The sequence below is a fragment of the Oncorhynchus kisutch genome, linkage group LG15 (genome assembly GCF_002021735.2).
Source record: "Oncorhynchus kisutch isolate 150728-3 linkage group LG15, Okis_V2, whole genome shotgun sequence".
Lineage (NCBI taxonomy): Eukaryota > Metazoa > Chordata > Actinopteri > Salmoniformes > Salmonidae > Oncorhynchus > Oncorhynchus kisutch.
Genome location: NC_034188.2, coordinates 948,166 through 971,528, shown reverse-complemented (window position 1 = coordinate 971,528; position 23,363 = coordinate 948,166). Strand labels below are relative to the sequence as shown.

The 23,363-nt window shown below is 42.0% G+C and overlaps 1 protein-coding gene across 2 annotated transcripts in view; it reads right to left on the bottom strand.

Annotated features, from left to right (window-relative positions):
• Positions 1-23,363, bottom strand: part of sh3bgrl (SH3 domain binding glutamate-rich protein like) — an 83,971-nt gene that overhangs the window by 4,287 nt on the left and 56,321 nt on the right. For both annotated transcript variants that reach the window (XM_031789448.1, XM_031789449.1), the window contains 2 exons: positions 7,053-7,238; positions 4,195-4,275 (listed from right to left, as the gene is read on the bottom strand). In XM_031789448.1, coding sequence (XP_031645308.1) covers positions 4,195-4,275; positions 7,053-7,238 — 267 coding nt within the window. The remainder of the gene's footprint in view (positions 1-4,194; positions 4,276-7,052; positions 7,239-23,363) is intronic.

The following is a 23,363-nucleotide window of genomic DNA, read 5'->3' as shown; positions in this document are numbered from 1 at the left end:
GACCTGTAGGACCTGCCTTGTTGATAGTGTTGTTAAGAAGGTAGAAACTAGGACCTGTAGGACCTGCCTTGTTGATAGGGCTGTTAAGAAGGTAGAAACTAGGGCCTGTAGGACCTGCCTTGTTGATAGTGTTGTTAAGAAGGTAGAAACTAGGACCTGTAGGACCTGCCTTGTTGATAGGGCTGTTAAGAAGGTAGAAACTAGGGCCTGTAGGATCTGCCTTGTTGATAGTGTTGTTAAGAAGGTAGAAACTAGGGCCTGTAGGACCTGCCTTGTTGATAGGGCTGTTAAGAAGGTAGAAACTAGGGTCTGTAGGATCTGCCTTGTTGATAGTGTTGTTAAGAAGGTAGAAACTAGGGCCTGTAGGACCTGCCTTGTTGATAGGGCTGTTAAGAAGGTAGAAACTAGGGCCTGTAGGATCTGCCTTGTTGATAGTGTTGTTAAGAAGGTAGAAACTAGGGCCTGTAGGACCTGCCTTGTTGATAGGGCTGTTAAGAAGGTAGAAACTAGGGCCTGTAGGATCTGCCTTGTTGATAGTGTTGTTAAGAAGGTAGAAACTAGGGCCTGTAGGACCAGCCTTGTTGATAGTGTTGTTAAGAAGGTAGAAACTAGGACCTGTAGGACCTGCCTTGTTGATAGTGTTGTTAAGAAGGTAGAAACTAGGACCTGTAGGACCTGCCTTGTTGATAGTGTTGTTAAGAAGGTAGAAACTAGGGCCTGTAGGACCTGCCTTGTTGATAGTGTTGTTAAGAAGGTAGAAACTAGGGCCTGTAGGACCTGCCTTGTTGATAGTGTTGTTAAGAAGGTAGAAACTAGGACCTGTAGGACCTGCCTTGTTGATAGTGTTGTTAAGAAGGTAGAAACTAGGACCTGTAGGACCTGCCTTGTTGATAGGGCTGTTAAGAAGGTAGAAACTAGGGCCTGTAGGACCTGCCTTGTTGATAGTGTTGTTAAGAAGGTAGAAACTAGGACCTGTAGGACCTGCCTTGTTGATAGGGCTGTTAAGAAGGTAGAAACTAGGGCCTGTAGGATCTGCCTTGTTGATAGTGTTGTTAAGAAGGTAGAAACTAGGGCCTGTAGGACCTGCCTTGTTGATAGGGCTGTTAAGAAGGTAGAAACTAGGGCCTGTAGGACCTGCCTTGTTGATAGTGTTGTTAAGAAGGCAGAAACTAGGGCCTGTAGGACCTGCCTTGTTGATAGTGCTGTTAAGAAGGTAGAAACTAGGACCTGTGGGACCTGCCTTGTTGATAGTGTTGTTAAGAAGGTAGAAACTAGGGCCTGTGGGACCTGCCTTGTTGATAGTGTTGTTAAGAAGGTAGAAACTAGGGCCTGTAGGACCTGCCTTGTTGATAGTGTTGTTAAGAAGGTAGAAACTAGGGTCTGTAGGACCTGCCTTGTTGATAGTGTTGTTAAGAAGGTAGAAACTAGGGCCTGTAGGACCTGCCTTGTTGATAGTGTTGTTAAGAAGGTAGAAACTAGGGCCTGTAGGACCTGCCTTGTTGATAGTGCTGTTAAGAAGGTAGAAACTAGGGCCTGTAGGACCTGCCTTGTTGATAGTGTTGTTAAGAAGGTAGAAACTAGGGCCTGTAGGACCTGCCTTGTTGATAGTGCTGTTAAGAAGGTAGAAACTAGGGCCTGTAGGACCTGCCTTGTTGATAGTGTTGTTAAGAAGGTAGAAACTAGGGCCTGTAGGACCTGCCTTGTTGATAGTGTTGTTAAGAAGGTAGAAACTAGAGCCTGTAGGACCTGCCTTGTTGATAGCGTTGTTAAGAAGGTAGAAACTAGGGCTGGTAGGATCTGCCTTGTTGATAGTGTTGTTAAGAAGGTAGAAACTAGAGCCTGTAGGACCTGCCTTGTTGATAGTGCTGTTAAGAAGGTAGAAACTAGGACCTGTAGGACCTGCCTTGTTGATAGTGTTGTTAAGAAGGTAGAAACTAGGGCCTGTAGGACCTGCCTTGTTGATAGTGCTGTTAAGAAGGTAGAAACTAGAGCCTGTAGGACCTGCCTTGTTGATAGTGTTGTTAAGAAGGTAGAAACTAGAGCCTGTAGGACCTGCCTTGTTGATAGTGTTGTTAAGAAGGTAGAAACTAGGGCCTGTAGGATCTGCCTTGTTGATAGTGTTGTTAAGAAGGTAGAAACTAGGGCCTGTAGGATCTGCCTTGTTGATAGTGTTGTTAAGAAGGTAGAAACTAGAGCCTGTAGGATCTGCCTTGTTGATAGTGTTGTTAAGAAGGTAGAAACTAGAGCCTGTAGGACCTGCCTTGTTGATAGTGTTGTTAAGAAGGTAGAAACTAGGGCCTGTAGGACCTGCCTTGTTGATAGTGCTGTTAAGAAGGTAGAAACTAGAGCCTGTAGGACCTGCCTTGTTGATAGTGTTGTTAAGAAGGTAGAAACTAGGGCCTGTAGGACCTGCCTTGTTGATAGTGTTGTTAAGAAGGTAGAAACTAGGGCCTGTAGGACCTGCCTTGTTGATAGTGTTGTTAAGAAGGTAGAAACTAGGGCCTGTAGGACCTGCCTTGTTGATAGTGTTGTTAAGAAGGTAGAAACTAGAGCCTGTAGGACCTGCCTTGTTGATAGCGTTGTTAAGAAGGTAGAAACTAGGGCCTGTAGGACCTGCCTTGTTGATAGTGTTGTTAAGAAGGTAGAAACTAGGGCCTGTAGGACCTGCCTTGTTGATAGTGTTGTTAAGAAGGTAGAAACTAGGGCCTGTAGGACCTGCCTTGTTGATAGCGTTGTTAAGAAGGTAGAAACTAGGACCTGTAGGACCTGCCTTGTTGATAGTGTTGTTAAGAAGGTAGAAACTAGGGCCTGTAGGACCTGCCTTGTTGATAGTGTTGTTAAGAAGGTAGAAACTAGGGCCTGTAGGACCTGCCTTGTTGATAGTGTTGTTAAGAAGGTAGAAACTAGGGTCTGTAGGACCTGCCTTGTTGATAGCGTTGTTAAGAAGGTAGAAACTAGGGTCTGTAGGACCTGCCTTGTTGATAGTGTTGTTAAGAAGGTAGAAACTAGGGCCTGTAGGACCTGCCTTGTTGATAGCGTTGTTAAGAAGGTAGAAACTAGGGTCTGTAGGACCTGCCTTGTTGATAGTGTTGTTAAGAAGGTAGAAACTAGGGCCTGTAGGACCTGCCTTGTTGATAGCGTTGTTAAGAAGGTAGAAACTAGGGCCTGTAGGACCTGCCTTGTTGATAGCGTTGTTAAGAAGGTAGAAACTAGGGCCTGTAGGACCTGCCTTGTTGATAGTGCTGTTAAGAAGGTAGAAACTATGGCCTGTAGGACCTGCCTTGTTGATAGCGTTGTTAAGAAGGTAGAAACTAGGGCCTGTAGGACCTGCCTTGTTGATAGCGTTGTTAAGAAGGTAGAAACTAGGGCCTGTAGGACCTGCCTTGTTGATAGTGTTGTTAAGAAGGCAGAGTAGCACTTTATTATGGACAGACTTCTCCCCATCTTAGCTACTGTTGTATCAGTATGCTTTGACCATGACAGTTTACCATCGAGGGTTACTCCAAGCAGTTTAGTCACCTCAACTTGCTCAATTTCCACATTATTCATTACAAGATTTAGTTGGGGTTTAGGGTTTAGTGAATGATTTGTCCCAAATACAATGCTTTTAGTTTTAGAAATATTTAGTTCTAACTTATTCCTTGCCACCCACTCTGAAACGAATTGCAGCTCTTTGTTAAGTGTACCTTGGACTAAAGTTGATGACTAAAGTTAGAGTGTGTTAGCTTAAAGCCTGGTGGGGTGCTCATCAGCCTCAGACAGAGGATGTGGGTGGGACTGCCAATCCTCTGAGGTTTTAGCCTACTATAGTAACTGACTGTAGGCCTAGAATGCTCATGTAGCCTAATATAATAATAATGTCTTGCAGTAAAATGATACAGAATGGCACCGGAGAGGATGGCTGACATTTTACGGGCTCCTAACCAATTGCGCAATTTTTTTTGTGTTTTTTCGCATTGTTTGTAACTTATTTTGTACATAATGTTGATTATTTCTTTAATGAGTCTGACAAGAAGGATATAACGGTGCTCCCAGACTAGTCCCAAATCCCCATCATTCACATGAAGAACATAAGGAACTACAGGGGGTGGAGATCAGGGTGCCTTGCAAGAATTGGGCGGCGAGTGGGTTATCTGATTCTGCCTCTACCAGACCCAGGAAGAGTTAGGGATTTGGGTGTAGAGGTTAGGGTACCTTAGATCCAGGGGGAGCGGTGAGACCCAGGAAAGCGTAGACAATATTGTCTTCTCTGGCATCAAAGAACGCCTCGTAGTTCTGAAGGAGAGAGAGATAAATCCCTTATAAACCCTACAGCCATGTAGGTCTGAAGGAGAGAGAGATAAACCCCTTATAAACCCTACAGCCATGTAGTTCTGAAGGAGAGAGAGATAAATCCCTTATAAACCCTACAGCCATGTAGTTCTGAAGGAGAGAGAGATAAACCCCTTATAAACCCTACAGCCATGTAGTTCTGAAGGAGAAAGAGATAAACCCTACAGCCATGTCGTTCTGAAGGAGAGAGAGATAAATCCCTTATAAACCCTACAGCCATGTAGTTCTGAAGGAGAGAGAGATAAACCCTACAGCCATGTAGTTCTGAAGGAGAGAGAGATAAACCCCTTATAAACCCTTCAGCCATGTAGTTCTGAAGGAGAGAGAGATAAACCCCGAATAAACCCTACAGCCATGTAGTTCTGAAGGAGAGAGAGATAAACCCCGAATAAACCCTATAGCCATGTAGTTCTGAAGGAGAGAGAGAAGGTTAACAGGAGCTATTCAATAATAGCAAGTCCAGCTTATTTTATTATCTCACAGGACAAGCTGGCTTCACACCCAACAGCAAAAACAGTTACGTTACAAAACACACACACACACGCACGCACGCACACACACACACTTTACTGAAGCTTCATGTCATCTCCTCTGTCTTTGTGTTATTGAACCCTCTACTACATCCTCTATTAGTCCTTTATACCATAACCTCATCACCCCTCTACTACATCCTCTATTAGTCCTTTATACCATAACCTCATCACCCCTCTACTACATCCTCTATTAGTCCTTTATACCATAACCTCGTCACCCCTCTACTACATCCTCTATTAGTCCTTTATACCATAACCTCATCACCCCTCTACTACATCCTCTATTAGTCCTTTATACCATAACCTCGTCACCCCTCTACTACATCCTCTATTAGTCCTTTATACCATAACCTCATCACCCCTCTACTACATCCTCTATTAGTCCTTTATACCATAACTTCGTCACCCCTCTACTACATCCTCTATTAGTCCTTTATACCATAACCTCGTCACCCCTCTACTACATCCTCTATTAGTCCTTTATACCATAACCTCGTCACCCCTCTACTACATCCTCTATTAGTCCTTTATACCATAACCTCGTCACCCCTCTACTACATCCTCTATTAGTCCTTTATACCATAACCTCGTCACCCCTCTACTACATCCTCTATTAGTCCTTTATACCATAACCTCATCACCCCTCTACTACATCCTCTATTAGTCCTTTATACCATAACCTCATCACCCCTCTACTACATCCTCTATTAGTCCTTTATACCATAACCTCGTCACCCCTCTACTACATCCTCTATTAGTCCTTTATACCATAACCTCGTCACCCCTCTACTACATCCTCTATTAGTCCTTTATACCATAACCTCATCACCCCTCTACTACATCCTCTATTAGTCCTTTATACCATAACCTCGTCACCCCTCTACTACATCCTCTATTAGTCCTTTATACCATAACCTCGTCACCCCTCTACTACATCCTCTATTAGTCCTTTATACCATAACCTCGTCACCCCTCTACTACATCCTCTATTAGTCCTTTATACCATAGCCTCGTCACCCCTCTACTACATCCTCTATTAGTCCTTTATACCATAACCTCGTCACCCCTCTACTACATCCTCTATTAGTCCTTTATACCATAGCCTCGTCACCCCTCTACTACATCCTCTATTAGTCCTTTATACCATAACCTCGTCAACCCTCTACTACATCCTCTATTAGTCCTTTATACCATAACCTCGTCACCCCTCTACTACATCCTCTATTAGTCCTTTATACCATAACCTCGTCACCCCTCTACTACATCCTCTATTAGTCCTTTATACCATAACCTCGTCACCCCTCTACTACATCCTCTATTAGTCCTTTATACCATAACCTCGTCAACCCTCTACTACATCCTCTATTAGTCCTTTATACCATAACCTCGTCACCCCTCTACTACATCCTCTATTAGTTCTTTATACCATAACCTCGTCACCCCTCTACTACATCCTCTATTAGTCCTTTATACCATAACCTCGTCACCCCTCTACTACATCCTCTATTAGTCCTTTATACCATAACCTCGTCACCCCTCTACTACATCCTCTATTAGTCCTTTATACCATAACCTCGTCACCCCTCTACTACATCCTCTATTAGTCCTTTATACCATAACCTCGTCACCCCTCTACTACATCCTCTATTAGTCCTTTATACCATAACCTCGTCAACCCTCTACTACATCCTCTATTAGTCCTTTATACCATAACCTCGTCACCCCTCTACTACATCCTCTATTAGTCCTTTATACCATAACCTCGTCACCCCTCTACTACATCCTCTATTAGTCCTTTATACCATAACCTCGTCACCCCTCTACTACATCCTCTATTAGTCCTTTATACCATAACCTCGTCACCCCTCTACTACATCCTCTATTAGTCCTTTATACCATAACCTCGTCACCCCTCTACTACATCCTCTATTAGTCCTTTATACCATAACCTCATCACCCCTCTACTACATCCTCTATTAGTCAACATGATGCCTGACTGACTCAGCTGAACCCACATTCAACTCTCTAAACCTGGACAGAAAAACTTGGTCAATCTAATGAAAGCTATTCTAGTAGGGCTGTTACAGACTAACATAGAAACAGAATGATGCTCGTACACCTGCTGAGTGAGTCAATGCATGATACCAATCCATTAGAATTCACTATCGCTCATTATCCTGCACCCACCCCGCAGTATCTGTCCTGGTTGAAGATCTGAGGAGGCAGAGGGTTCCCTGCAGCGGGTCGAGCCTCCTCTGGAACATTCTCTCTCATCCACTTCCTGTTGTCCTCATTGGCAGCGATGTCACACTCCTCAAACTCAATCTTATTGGCTGACAGGAAGCCCATCACATCCTGCTGCTGTTTCTTTATCTGTAAGAAGGGGAGGAGGGATGTGTTCATTTCATATTCATATTGTCTTTATTTTTGTTACCTCTTCTGTGAGGAACTGAAGTCAGCTGTACTGAGAGCTGTGTAGAGTCAGCTGTACTGAGAGCTGTGTAGAGTCAGCTGTACTGAGAGCTGTGTAGAGTCAGCTGTACTGAGAGCTGTGTAGAGTCAGCTGTACTGAGAACTGTGTAGAGTCAGCTGTACTGAGAACTGTGTAGAGTCAGCTGTACTGAGAACTGTGTAGAGTCAGCTGTACTGAGAACTGTGTAGAGTCAGCTGTACTGAGAACTGTGTAGAGTCAGCTGTACTGAGAACTGTGTAGAGTCAGCTGTACTGAGAACTGTGTAGAGTCAGCTGTACTGAGAACTGTGTAAAGTCAGCTGTACTGAGAACTGTGTAGAGTCAGCTGTACTGAGAACTGTGTAGAGTCAGCTGTACTGAGAACTGTGTAGAGTCAGCTGTACTGAGAACTGTGTAGAGTCAGCTGTACTGAGAACTGTGTAGAGTCAGCTGTACTGAGAACTGTGTAGAGTCAGCTGTACTGAGAACAGAAAAAACATATACATGATCAAATACAAATCTTAGAATCAACTATTAAAGAACAGAAACCCACTGGATTCTCCAATTACATTGAATGAACTTCAGGCCAAAATACAAACCCTCCAACCCAAAAAGGCCTGTGGTATTGATGCCATCCTAAACAAAATTATAAAATATACAGACCACAAATTCAAATGGGCTATTCTTAAACTCTTTAACATCATCCGCAGCTTGGGCATCTTCCCCAATATTTGGAACCAACCCCAATCCACAAAGTGGAGTGAAATTTGACCCCAATAACTACTGTACCATGGCATATTTGTCAACGGCAACCTTGGGAAAATCCTCTGCATTATCATTAACAGCAGACTCGAACATTTCCTCAGTGAAAACAATGTACTGAGCAAATGTCAAATTGGCTTTATACCAAATTACCATACAACAGACCACGTATTCATTTTATTTAACCAGGCAAGTCAGTTAAGAACAAATTCTTATTTACAATGAAGGCCTAGGAACTGCCTTGTTCAGGGGCAGAATGACAGATTTTTACCTTGTCAGCTCAGGGATTCGATCTAGCAACCTGGCCCAACACTCTAACCACTAGGCTACCTGCCGCCCCACACTGTCACTACATTAAGTAGGTTACTGGCCCAACGCTCTAACCACTAGGCTACTTGCCGCCCCACACTGTCACTACATTAAGTAGGTTACTGGCCCAACGCTCTAGGCTACCTGCCGCTATAGGGTTTATAAGGGTTTTATCTCTCTCTCTCCCAACGCTCTAACCACTAGGCTACCTGCCACCCTCTGCACACCCTAATTGACAAACACACCAAAACAAAGGAAAAGTGTTCTCATGCATTGTTGATTTCAAAAAGCTTTTGACTCAATTTGGCATGAGGGTCTGCTATACAAATTGATGGAAAGCGGTGTTGGGGGAAAAATATATGAAGTTATAAAATCCATGTACACAAACAAGTGTGCAGTTAAAATTGGCAAAAAAAACACACAATTATTTCCACAGGGTCATGGGGTGAGACAGGGATACAGCTTGAGCCCCACCCTCTTCATAATATACAGTACATGTGACTTGTTTTTTTATCCAAATATAAATGTGTTGATAGTTCTTTCTACAGTATCATTTTTGAAAGTTATAACATTAGCCATTGACATCTACAAAAGTTTTCTACTTTTCTCAACAACATTGATACCCTGAATTTATCAGGTGCTATCAACAGATGAGTTGGAAAAACTGATGGTCTACTTCCACGGTCAGTGTGACTGGAGTGACTTGACACAGTGTCAACTGGAGTGACTTGACACAGTGTCAACTGGAGTGACTTGACACAGTGTCAACTGGAGTGACTTGACACAGTGTCAACTGGAGTGACTTGACACAGTGTCAACTGGAGTGACTTGACACAGTGTCAACTGGAGTGACTTGACAGTGTCAACTGGAGTGACTTGACACAGTGTCAACTGGAGTGACTTGACACAACACTGACCAAACAAGATGTAGCTACAAACAGAGCGGCGTTAAATGGTTCCAGTCTGCCGTGAAGCGTTCATCCATGTATATGAGTTAGAGTCTAGCTACATTTTCAGATATACATTTCTAATTTTGTCAGAAATTCATTTTTATTTCAAGTTAAAGTGTACTGTTAGCTAGCTAGCAAATGTTAGCTTGCTGGTTCGCTAGATAACGTCACGTGTATGATCTGTGTAGGATTATTATTCTAATCAGAAACCCATTTGCATTGCTAGTTTTAGCCTAATGTTAGCTAGCTAGCTACATGTCTAAACAAAAGACTTCACTTTGGCTGGATGATTATATGACCCATCAAGTTAGCCAGGTGTGTCTGGGGGTGATTATGTCCATCTATTGTATTTCATGAACATGTGTACATGTCTAGACAATAGAGACTTAGCTAGATGTGTCTGGTGGTTATAGCATTTCCTTCAATTTAGACAAGTGTGTCGGGTAAGCGTAATCTGATAATCATACAATATAATCATACAAAATAATATCAAATCTTTTTTATCTGGACACTTTCTGTTTTTGATATTGCTACTATGCAAGTAACCATTTCAGTGTAGCGTTTACACCTTCCGTATCCTGTGCATATGACAAATAAACTTAGATTTGATTTGACATAGTGTGTGTTTACCACATGGCATCACGTGTGAATCCTTAAAGAGACGGGTTAAACCCTCTCAGGGTGTGAACGATGCTGAACGGGTGTCGACTAAGATATGCTCCCCAACAGCTGGAACAAAATATTCAAGGGCCATTCCCTCCTGGAAGGAGATCTCAGGAAGACGAAGATAATGGTTTCCAGTTGTCAAGACAAAAAATACAAACTCCATCTAGAGACCGTTGCCCTGGAGCACACCAAACTATACATACCACGGCCGAAACATCAGCACCACAGGTACCTTCCACAAAGCTGTGAACGACCTGAGAGACAAGGCAAGAAGGGCCTTCTACGATATAAAAAGGAACATCAAATTCTACATACCAATTAGGATCTGGCTAAAAATACTTGAATCAGTTATAGAACCCATTGACCTTTATGGTTGTGAGGTCTGGGGTCCGCTCACCAACCAATAATTCACAAAACGGGACAAACACCATATTGAGACTCTGCATGCAATAGTCTTTAAAAAATATCCTCTGTGCAAAATGTAAAACAATAAATAATACATGCAGAGCAGAATGAGGCCGATACCCACTAATTATCAACATCCAGAACAGAGACGTTCAATTCTACAACCACCTAAAAGAAAACGATTCCCAAACCTTCCACAACAAAGCCATCACCTACAGAGAGATGAACCTGGAAAAGAGGCCCCTAAACAAGCTGGTCCTGGGGCTCTGTTCACAAACACAAACACACCACACAGAGCCACAGGACAGCAACACAATTAGACCCAACCAAATCATGAGAAAACAAAAAGATAATTACTTGACACATTGGAAAGAATTAACAACAAACAAACTGAGCAAACTAGAATGCTATTTGGCCCTAAACAGAGAGTAAACAGTGGCAGAATACCTGACCACTGTGACCGACCCAAACTTAAGGAAATCTTTGACTATGTACAGACTCAGTGAGCATAGCCTTGCTATTGAGAAAGGCCGCCATAGGCAGACATGGCTCTCAAGAGAAGACAGGCTATGTGCACACAGCCCACAAAATGAGGTGGAAACTGAACTGCACTTCCTAACCTCCTGCATAATGTATGACCATATTAGAGACACATATTTCCCTCAGATTACACAGATCCACAAAGAATTTGAAAACAAATCCAATTTTGATAAACTCCCATATGTACTGGGTGAAATACCACAGTGTGACATCACAGCAGCAAGATGTGTGACCTGTTAGCACAAGAAAAGGGCAACCAGTGAAGAACAAACACCATTGTAAATACAACCCATATTTATGTTTACTAAATTTCCCTGGTTATGGTTACAACACTGAATATATACATAATATTACATTTGTTAATAATCTACTTCAAAATCTTTCCCATGCCAATAAAACCTTTTGAATTGAATTGGGAGAGAGAGAATACTCTATTGACTGGGTTAGTGCTGTATTGACTGGGTTAGTGTTAGTGCTGTATTGACTGGGTTAGTGTTAGTACTGTATTGACTGGGTTAGTGTTAGTACTGTATTGACTGGGTTAGTGCTGTATTGACTGGGTTAGTGCTGTATTGACTGGGTTAGTACTGTATTGACTGGGTTAGTGTTAGTACTGTATTGACTGGGTTAGTACTGTATTGACTGGGTTAGTGCTGTATTGACTGGGTTAGTGTTAGTGCTGTATTGACTGGGTTAGTACTGTATTGACTGGGTTAGTGTTGTATTGACTGGGTTAGTACTGTATTGACTGGGTTAGTACTGTATTGACTGGGTTAGTGCTGTATTGACTGGGTTAGTGCTGTATTGACTGGGTTAGTGCTGTATTGACTGGGTTAGTACTGTATTGACTGGGTTAGTGCTGTATTGACTGGGTTAGTGTTAGTGCTGTATTGACTGGGTTAGTACTCTATTGACTGGGTTAGTGTTGTATTGACTGGGTTAGTACTGTATTGACTGGGTTAGTACTGTATTGACTGGGTTAGTGCTGTATTGACTGGGTTAGTGCTGTATTGACTGGGTTAGTGCTGTATTGACTGGGTTAGTACTGTATTGACTGGGTTAGTGCTGTATTGACTGGGTTAGTGTTAGTGCTGTATTGACTGGGTTAGTGTTAGTGTTGTATTGACTGGGTTAGTGCTGTATTGACTGGGTTAGTGTTAGTACTGTATTGACTGGGTTAGTACTGTATTGACTGGGTTAGTGCTGTATTGACTGGGTTAGTGTTAGTGCTGTATTGACTGGGTTAGTGTTAGTGTTGTATTGACTGGGTTAGTGCTGTATTGACTGGGTTAGTGTTAGTACTGTATTGACTGGGTTAGTGCTGTATTGACTGGGTTAGTGTTAGTACTGTATTGACTGGGTTAGTGCTGTATTGACTGGGTTAGTGTTGTATTGACTGGGTTAGTGTTAGTACTGTATTGACTGGGTTAGTACTGTATTGACTGGGTTAGTGCTGTATTGACTGGGTTAGTGTTAGTACTGTATTGACTGGGTTAGTGTTAGTGCTGTATTGACTGGGTTAGTACTGTATTGACTGGGTTAGTACTGTATTGACTGGGTTAGTGCTGTATTGACTGGGTTAGTACTGTATTGACTGGGTTAGTGCTGTATTGACTGGGTTAGTACTGTATTGACTGGGTTAGTGCTGTATTGACTGGGTTAGTACTGTATTGACTGGGTTAGTACTGTATTGACTGGGTTAGTGTTAGTACTGTATTGACTGGGTTAGTACTGTATTGACTGGGTTAGTGCTGTATTGACTGGGTTAGTGTTGTATTGACTGGGTTAGTGTTGTATTGACTGGGTTAGTGCTGTATTGACTGGGTTAGTGTTAGTACTGTATTGACTGGGTTAGTGTTAGTGTTGTATTGACTGGGTTAGTGCTGTATTGACTGGGTTAGTGTTAGTGCTGTATTGACTGGGTTAGTGTTAGTGCTGTATTGACTGGGTTAGTGCTGTATTGACTGGGTTAGTGTTAGTGCTGTATTGACTGGGTTAGTGTTAGTGTTGTATTGACTGGGTTAGTGCTGTATTGACTGGGTTAGTGTTAGTGCTGTATTGACTGGGTTAGTGTTAGTGCTGTATTGACTGGGTTAGTACTGTATTGACTGGGTTAGTGTTGTATTGACTGGGTAAGTACTGTATTGACTGGGTTAGTGCTGTATTGACTGGGTTAGTGCTGTATTGACTGGGTTAGTGTTGTATTGACTGGGTTAGTGCTGTATTGACTGGGTTAGTACTGTATTGACTTGGTTAGTGTTAGTACTGTATTGACTGGGTTAGTGTTAGTACTGTATTGACTGGGTTAGTGTTAGTACTGTATTGACTGGGTTAGTACTGTATTGACTTGGTTAGTGTTAGTACTGTATTGACTGGGTTAGTACTGTATTGACTTGGTTAGTGTTAGTACTGTATTGACTGGGTTAGTACTGTATTGACTTGGTTAGTGTTAGTACTGTATTGACTGGGTTAGTGTTGTATTGACTGGGTTAGTGTTGTATTTACTGGGTTAGTGCTGTATTGACTGGGTTAGTGCTGTATTGACTGGGTTAGTGCTGTATTGACTGGGTTAGTGTTGTATTGACTGGGTTAGTGCTGTATTGACTGGGTTAGTACTGTATTGACTTGGTTAGTGTTAGTACTGTATTGACTGGGTTAGTGTTAGTACTGTATTGACTGGGTTAGTGTTAGTACTGTATTGACTGGGTTAGTGCTGTATTGACTGGGTTAGTGTTAGTACTGTATTGACTGGGTTAGTACTGTATTGACTGGGTTAGTGCTGTATTGACTGGGTTAGTGTTAGTACTGTATTGACTGGGTTAGTACTGTATTGACTGGGTTAGTGTTAGTGCTGTATTGACTGGGTTAGTACTGTATTGACTGGGTTAGTGTTAGTGCTGTATTGACTGGGTTAGTGTTAGTACTGTATTGACTGGGTTAGTGTTAGTACTGTATTGACTGGGTTAGTACTGTATTGACTGGGTTAGTGCTGTATTGACTGGGTTAGTACTGTATTGACTGGGTTAGTGTTAGTGCTGTATTGACTGGGTTAGTGTTAGTACTGTATTGACTGGGTTAGTGTTAGTACTGTATTGACTGGGTTAGTGTTAGTACTGTATTGACTGGGTTAGTGTTAGTACTGTATTGACTGGGTTAGTACTGTATTGACTGGGTTAGTACTGTATTGACTGGGTTAGTGTTAGTGCTGTATTGACTGGGTTAGTGTTAGTACTGTATTGACTGGGTTAGTGTTAGTACTGTATTGACTGGGTTAGTGTTAGTGTTGTATTGACTGGGTTAGTGCTGTATTGACTGGGTTAGTACTGTATTGACTGGGTTAGTGTTAGTGCTGTATTGACTGGGTTAGTGCTGTATTGACTGGGTTAGTGTTAGTACTGTATTGACTGGGTTAGTACTGTATTGACTGGGTTAGTGCTGTATTGACTGGGTTAGTGTTAGTGCTGTATTGACTGGGTTAGTGTTAGTACTGTATTGACTGGGTTAGTGCTGTATTGACTGGGTTAGTGTTAGTACTGTATTGACTGGGTTAGTACTGTATTGACTTGGTTAGTGTTAGTACTGTATTGACTGGGTTAGTGCTGTATTGACTGGGTTAGTGTTAGTACTGTATTGACTGGGTTAGTGCTGTATTGACTGGGTTAGTGCTGTATTGACTGGGTTAGTGTTGTATTGACTGGGTTAGTACTGTATTGACTGGGTTAGTGTTAGTACTGTATTGACTGGGTTAGTACTGTATTGACTGGGTTAGTGTTGTATTGACTGGGTTAGTGCTGTATTGACTGGGTTAGTACTGTATTGACTGGGTTAGTGTTAGTACTGTATTGACTGGGTTAGTACTGTATTGACTGGGTTAGTGCTGTATTGACTGGGTTAGTGCTGTATTGACTGGGTTAGTGTTGTATTGACTGGGTTAGTACTGTATTGACTGGGTTAGTGTTGTATTGACTGGGTTAGTGCTGTATTGACTGGGTTAGTGCTGTATTGACTGGGTTAGTGTTAGTGCTGTATTGACTGGGTTAGTGCTGTATTGACTGGGTTAGTACTGTATTGACTGGGTTAGTGTTGTATTGACTGGGTTAGTGCTGTATTGACTGGGTTAGTGCTGTATTGACTGGGTTAGTGTTAGTGCTGTATTGACTGGGTTAGTGCTGTATTGACTGGGTTAGTGTTGTATTGACTGGGTTAGTGTTAGTACTGTATTGACTGGGTTAGTACTGTATTGACTTGGTTAGTACTGTATTGACTGGGTTAGTGTTAGTACTGTATTGACTGGGTTAGTGTTGTATTGACTGGGTTAGTGCTGTATTGACTGGGTTAGTACTGTATTGACTTGGTTAGTACTGTATTGACTGGGTTAGTGCTGTATTGACTGGGTTAGTGCTGTATTGACTGGGTTAGTACTGTATTGACTGGGTTAGTGTTAGTACTGTATTGACTGGGTTAGTGTTAGTACTGTATTGACTGGGTTAGTGTTGTATTGACTGGGTTAGTACTGTATTGACTGGGTTAGTGTTAGTGCTGTATTGACTGGGTTAGTGTTGTATTGACTGGGTTAGTGCTGTATTGACTGGTTAGTGTTGTATTGACTGGGTTAGTGCTGTATTGACTGGGTTAGTGCTGTATTGACTGGGTTAGTTGCTGTATTGACTGGGGTAGTACTGTATTGACTGGGTTAGTGTTAGTGCTGTATTGACTGGGTTAGTGTTAGTACTGTATTGACTGGGTTAGTACTCTATTGACTGGGTTAGTGTTAGTACTGTATTGACTGGGTTAGTACTGTATTGACTGGTTAGTGTTAGTACTGTATTGACTGGGTTAGTACTCTATTGACTGGGTTAGTGTTAGTACTCTATTGACTGGGTTAGTGTTAGTACTGTATTGACTGGGTTAGTACTGTATTGACTGGGTTAGTGCTGTATTGACTGGGTTAGTGCTGTATTGACTGGGTTAGTGCTGTATTGACTGGGTTAGTACTGTATTGACTGGGTTAGTACTGTATTGACTGGGTTAGTGCTGTATTGACTGGTTAGCGCTGTATTGACTGGGTTAGTGCTGTATTGACTGGGTTAGTACTGTATTGACTGGGTTAGTGTTGTATTGACTGGGTTAGTGCTGTATTGACTGTGTTAGTGCTGTATTGACTGGGTTAGTACTGTATTGACTGGGTTAGTGTTGTATTGACTGGGTTAGTACTGTATTGACTGGGTTAGTACTGTATTGACTGGGTTAGTGTTAGTACTGTATTGACTGGGTTAGTGCTGTATTGACTGGGTTAGTGTTAGTACTGTATTGACTGGGTTAGTGCTGTATTGACTGGGTTAGTGCTGTATTGACTGGGTTAGTGTTGTATTGACTGGGTTAGTGTTAGTACTGTATTGACTGGGTTAGTGCTGTATTGACTGGGTTAGTGTTGTATTGACTGGGTTAGTGCTGTATTGACTGGGTTAGTACTGTATTGACTGGGTTAGTGCTGTATTGACTGGGTTAGTGCTGTATTGACTGGGTTAGTGTTAGTGCTGTATTGACTGGGTTAGTACTGTATTGACTGGGTTAGTGCTGTATTGACTGGGTTAGTACTGTATTGACTGGGTTAGTGTTAGTACTGTATTGACTGGGTTAGTGTTGTATTGACTGGGTTAGTACTGTATTGACTGGGTTAGTGCTGTATTGACTGGGTTAGTGTTGTATTGACTGGGTTAGTGTTGTATTGACTGGGTTAGTACTGTATTGACTGGGTTAGTACTGTATTGACTGGGTTAGTGTTAGTGTTGTATTGACTGGGTTAGTGTTGTATTGACTGGGTTAGTGTTGTATTGACTGGGTTAGTGTTGTATTGACTGGGTTAGTGCTGTATTGACTGGGTTAGTGCTGTATTGACTGGGTTAGTGCTGTATTGACTGGGTTAGTGCTGTATTGACTGGGTTAGTACTGTATTGACTGGGTTAGTGTTAGTGCTGTAATGACTGGGTTAGTACTGTATTGACTGGGTTAGTGCTGTATTGACTGGGTAGTACTGTATTGACTGGGTTAGTACTGTATTGACTGGGTTAGTGTTGTATTGACTGGGTAGTACTGTATTGACTGGGTTAGTACTGTATTGACTGGGTTAGTGTTGTATTGACTGGTTAGTACTGTATTGACTGGGTTAGTACTGTATTGACTGGGTTAGTGTTAGTACTGTATTGACTGGGTTAGTACTGTATTGACTGGGTTAGTGCTGTATTGACTGGGTTAGTGTTAGTACTGTATTGACTGGGTTAGTACTGTATTGACTGGGTTAGTGCTGTATTGACTGGGTTAGTGTTAGTACTGTATTGACTGGGTTAGTGTTAGTACTGTATTGACTGGGTTAGTACTGTATTGACTGGGTTAGTGCTGTATTGACTGGGTTAGTGTTAGTGCTGTATTGACTGGGTTAGTGTTAGTACTGTATTGACTGGGTTAGTGTTAGTACTGTATTGACTGGGTTAGTGTTAGTGTTGACTGGGTTAGTGTTAGTGCTGTATTGACTGGGTTAGTGTTAGTACTGTATTGACTGGGTTAGTGTTAGTGCTGTATTGACTGGGTTAGTGTTAGTACTGTATTGACTGGGTTAGTGTTAGTGCTGTATTGACTGGGGTTAGTGTTGTATTGACTGGGTTAGTGTTAGTACTGTATTGACTGGGTTAGTGTTAGTGCTGTATTGACTGGGTTAGTGTTGTATTGACTGGGTTAGTGCTGTATTGACTGGGTTAGTGTTAGTACTGTATTGACTGTGTTAGTGTTAGTACTGTTTTGACTGGGTTAGTGTTAGTACTGTATTGACTGGGTTAGTGCTGTATTGACTGGGTTAGTGCTGTATTGACTGGGTTAGTGTTGTATTGACTGGGTTAGTGTTAGTACTGTATTGACTGGTTAGTGCTGTATTGACTGGGTTAGTGTTAGTGCTGTATTGACTGGGTTAGTGCTGTATTGACTGGGTTAGTGTTGTATTGACTGGGTTAGTGCTGTATTGACTGGGTTAGTGTTAGTACTGTATTGACTGGGTTAGTGTTAGTACTGTATTGACTGGGTTAGTGCTGTATTGACTGGGTTAGTGTTAGTGCTGTATTGACTGGGTTAGTGCTGTATTGACTGGGTAGTGTTGTATTGACTGGGTTAGTACTGTATTGACTGGGTTAGTGCTGTATTGACTGGGTTAGTACTGTATTGACTGGTTAGTGCTGTATTGACTGGGTTAGTACTGTATTGACTGGGTTAGTGCTGTATTGACTGGGTTAGTACTGTATTGACTGGGTTAGTGTTAGTGCTGTATTGACTGGGTTAGTGTTGTATTGACTGGGTTAGTGCTGTATTGGACTGGGTTAGTACTGTATTGACTGGGTTAGTACTGTATTGACTGGGTTAGTACTGTATTGACTGGGTTAGTGCTGTATTGACTGGGTTAGTACTGTATTGACTGGGTAGTGTTAGTGCTGTATTGACTGGGTTAGTGTTGTATTGACTGGGTTAGTGCTGTATTGACTGGGTTAGTACTGTATTGACTGGGTTAGTACTGTATTGACTGGGTTAGAACTGTATTGACTGGGTTAGTGCTGTATTGACTGGGTTAGTGCTGTATTGACTGGGTTAGTACTGTATTGACTGGGTTAGTACTGTATTGACTGGGTTAGTACTGTATTGACTGGGTTAGTGCTGTATTGACTGGGTTAGTGCTGTATTGACTGGGTTAGTGCTGTATTGACTGGGTTAGTACTGTATTGACTGGGTTAGTACTGTATTGACTGGGTTAGTACTGTATTGACTGGGTTAGTACTGTATTGACTGGGTTAGTGCTGTATTGACTGGGTTAGTACTGTATTGACTGGGTTAGTACTGTATTGACCTGGGTTAGTACTGTATTGACTGGGTTAGTGTTAGTACTGTATTGACTGGGTTAGTGCTGTATTGACTGGGTTAGTGTTAGTACTGTATTGACTGGGTTAGTGCTGTATTGACTGGGTTAGTACTGTATTGACTGGGTTAGTACTGTATTGACTGGGTTAGTACTGTATTGACTGGGTTAGTACTGTATTGACTGGGTTAGTGCTGTATTGACTGGGTTAGTGTTGTATTGACTGGGTTAGTGCTGTATTGACTGGGTTAGTGTTAGTGCTGTATTGACTGGGTTAGTGTTAGTACTGTATTGACTGGGTTAGTACTGTATTGACTGGGTTAGTGTTGTATTGACTGGGTTAGTGTTGTATTGACTGGGTTAGTGTTGTATTGACTGGGTTAGTGTTAGTACTGTATTGACTGGGTTAGTGTTAGTACTGTATTGACTGGGGTTAGTGTTGTATTGACTGGGTTAGTGCTGTATTGACTGGGTTAGTGCTGTATTGACTGGGTTAGTGTTAGTACTGTATTGACTGGGTTAGTACTGTATTGACTGGGTTAGTGCTGTATTGACTGGGTTAGTGTTGTATTGACTGGGTTAGTGTTGTATTGACTGGGTTAGTGCTGTATTGACTGGGTTAGTGCTGTATTGACTGGGTTAGTGTTAGTACTGTATTGACTGGGTTAGTGTTAGTGCTGTATTGACTGGGTTAGTACTGTATTGACTGGGTTAGTGCTGTATTGACTGGGTTAGTGCTGTATTGACTGGGTTAGTGTTAGTACTGTATTGACTGGGTTAGTGTTAGTACTGTATTGACTGGGTTAGTGCTGTATTGACTGGGTTAGTGCTGTATTGACTGGGTTAGTGCTGTATTGACTGGGTTAGTGTTGTATTGACTGGTTAGTGCTGTATTGACTGGGTTAGTACTGTATTGACTGGGTTAGTGTTGTATTGACTGGGTTAGTGCTGTATTGACTGGGTTAGTGTTAGTACTGTATTGACTGGGTTAGTGCTGTATTGACTGGGTTAGTGCTGTATTGACTGGGTTAGTGTTAGTACTGTATTGACTGGGTTAGTGCTGTATTGACTGGGTTAGTGTTAGTACTGTATTGACTGGGTTAGTGTTAGTGCTGTATTGACTGGGTTAGTGCTGTATTGACTGGGTTAGTGCTGTATTGACTGGGTTAGTACTGTATTGACTGGGTTAGTGCTGTATTGACTGGGTTAGTGCTGTATTGACTGGGTTAGTACTGTATTGACTGGGTTAGTACTGTATTGACTGGGTTAGTGCTGTATTGACTGGGTTAGTGCTGTATTGACTGGGTTAGTGTTAGTACTGTATTGACTGGGTTAGTGCTGTATTGACTGGGTTAGTACTGTATTGACTGGTTAGTGCTGTATTGACTGGGTTAGTGTTGTATTGACTGGGTTAGTGTTAGTACTGTATTGACTGGGTTAGTGTTAGTACTGTATTGACTGGGTTAGTGTTAGTACTGTATTGACTGGGTTAGGGTTAGTACTGTATTGACTGGGTTAGTGTTAGTACTGTATTGACTGGGTTAGTGCTGTATTGACTGGGTTAGTACTGTATTGACTGGGTTAGTGCTGTATTGACTGGGTTAGTGCTGTATTGACTGGGTTAGTATTAGTACTGTATTGACTGGGTTAGTGTTAGTACTGTATTGACTGGGTTAGTGTTAGTACTGTATTGACTGGGTTAGTGCTGTATTGACTGGGTTAGTGTTAGTGCTGTATTGACTGGGTTAGTACTGTATTGACTGGGTTAGTACTGTATTGACTGGGTTAGTGCTGTATTGACTGGGTTAGTGCTGTATTGACTGGGTTAGTGCTGTATTGACTGGGTTAGTGTTAGTACTGTATTGACTGTGTTAGTGTTAGTACTGTTTTGACTGGGTTAGTGTTAGTACTGTATTGACTGGGTTAGTGCTGTATTGACTGGGTTAGTGCTGTATGACTGGGTTAGTGTTGTATTGACTGGGTTAGTGTTAGTACTGTATTGACTGGGTTAGTGCTGTATTGACTGGGTTAGTGTTAGTGCTGTATTGACTGGGTTAGTGCTGTATTGACTGGGTTAGTGTTGTATTGACTGGGTTAGTGCTGTATTGACTGGGTTAGTGTTAGTACTGTATTGACTGGGTTAGTGTTAGTACTGTATTGACTGGGTTAGTGCTGTATTGACTGGGGTTAGTGTTAGTGCTGTATTGACTGGGTTAGTGCTGTATTGACTGGGTTAGTGTTGTATTGACTGGGTTAGTACTGTATTGACTGGGTTAGTGCTGTATTGACTGGGTTAGTACTGTATTGACTGGGTTAGTGCTGTATTGGACTGGGTTAGTACTGTATTGACTGGGTTAGTGCTGTATTGACTGGGTTAGTACTGTATTGACTGGGTTAGTGTTAGTGCTGTATTGACTGGGTTAGTGTTGTATTGACTGGGTTAGTGCTGTATTGACTGGGTTAGTACTGTATTGACTGGGTTAGTACTGTATTGACTGGGTTAGTACTGTATTGACTGGGTTAGTGCTGTATTGACTGGGTTAGTACTGTATTGACTGGGTTAGTGTTAGTGCTGTATTGACTGGGTTAGTGTTGTATTGACTGGGTTAGTGCTGTATTGACTGGGTTAGTACTGTATTGACTGGGTTAGTACTGTATTGACTGGGTTAGTACTGTATGACTGGGTAGTGCTGTATTGACTGGTTAGTGCTGTATTGACTGGGTTAGTACTGTATTGACTGGGTTAGTACTGTATTGACTGGGTTAGTACTGTATTGACTGGGTTAGTGGCTGTATTGACTGGGTTAGTGCTGTATTGACTGGGTTAGTGCTGTATTGACTGGGTTAGTACTGTATTGACTGGGTTAGTACTGTATTGACTGGGTTAGTACTGTATTGACTGGGTTAGTACTGTATTGACTGGGTTAGTGCTGTATTGACTGGGTTAGTACTGTATTGACTGGGTTAGTACTGTATTGACTGGGTTAGTACTGTATTGACTGGGTTAGTGTTAGTACTGTATTGACTGGGTTAGTGCTGTATTGACTGGGTTAGTGTTAGTACTGTATTGACTGGGTTAGTGCTGTATTGACTGGGTTAGTAACTGTATTGACTGGGTTAGTACTGTATTGACTGGGTTAGTACTGTATTGACTGGGTTAGTACTGTATTGACCTGGTTAGTGCTGGATTGACTGGGTTTAGTGTTGTATTGACTGGGTTAGTGCTGTATTGACTGGGTTAGTGTTAGTGCTGGTATTGACTGGGTTAGTGTTAGTACTGTATTGACTGGGTTAGTACTGTATTGACTGGGTTAGGTGTTGTATTGACTGGGTTAGTGTTGTTATTGACTGGGTTAGTGTTGTATTGACTGGGTTAGTGTTAGTACTGTATTGACTGCGGTTAGTGTTAGTACTGTATTGACTGGGTTAGTGTTGTATTGACTGGGTTAGTGCTGTATTGACTGGGTTAGTGCTGTATTGACTGGGTTAGTGTTAGTACTGTATTGACTGGGTTAGTACTGTATTGACTGGGTTAGTGCTGTATTGACTGGGTAGTGTTGTATTGACTGGGTTAGTGTTGTATTGACTGGGTTAGTGCTGTATTGACTGGGTTAGTGCTGTATTGACTGGGTTAGTGTTAGTACTGTATTGACTGGGTTAGTGTTAGTGCTGTATTGACTGGGTTAGTACTGTATTGACTGGGTTAGTGCTGTATTGACTGGGTTAGTGCTGTATTGACTGGGTTAGTGTTAGTACTGTATTGGACTGGGTTAGTGTTAGTACTGTATTGACTGGGTTAGTGCTGTATTGACTGGGTTAGTGCTGTATTGACTGGGTTAGTGCTGTATTGACTGGGTTAGTGTTGTATTGACTGGGTTAGTGCTGTATTGACTGGGTTAGTACTGTTGACTGGGTTTAGTGTTGTATTGACTGGGTTAGTGCTGTATTGACTGGGTTAGTGTTAGTACTGTATTGACTGGGTTAGTGCTGTATTGACTGGGTTAGTGCTGTATTGACTGGGTTAGTGTTAGTACTGTATTGACTGGGTTAGTGCTGTATTGACTGGGTTAGTGTTAGTACTGTATTGACTGGGTTAGTGTTAGTGCTGTATTGACTGGGTTAGTGCTGTATTGACTGGGTTAGTGCTGTATTGACTGGGTTAGTACTGTATTGACTGGGTTTAGTGCTGTATTGACTGGGTTAGTGCTGTATTGACTGGGTTAGTACTGTATTGACTGGGTTAGTACTGTATTGACTGGGTTAGTGCTGTATTGACTGGGTTAGTGCTGTATTGACTGGGTTAGTGTTAGTACTGTATTGACTGGGTTAGTGCTGTATTGACTGGGTTAGTACTGTATTGACTGGGTTAGTGCTGTATTGACTGGGGTTAGTGTTGTATTGACTGGGTTAGTGTTAGTACTGTATTGACTGGGTTAGTGTTAGTACTGTATTGACTGGGTTAGTGTTAGTACTGTAATTGACTGGGTTAGGGTTAGTACTGTATTGACTGGGTTAGTGTTA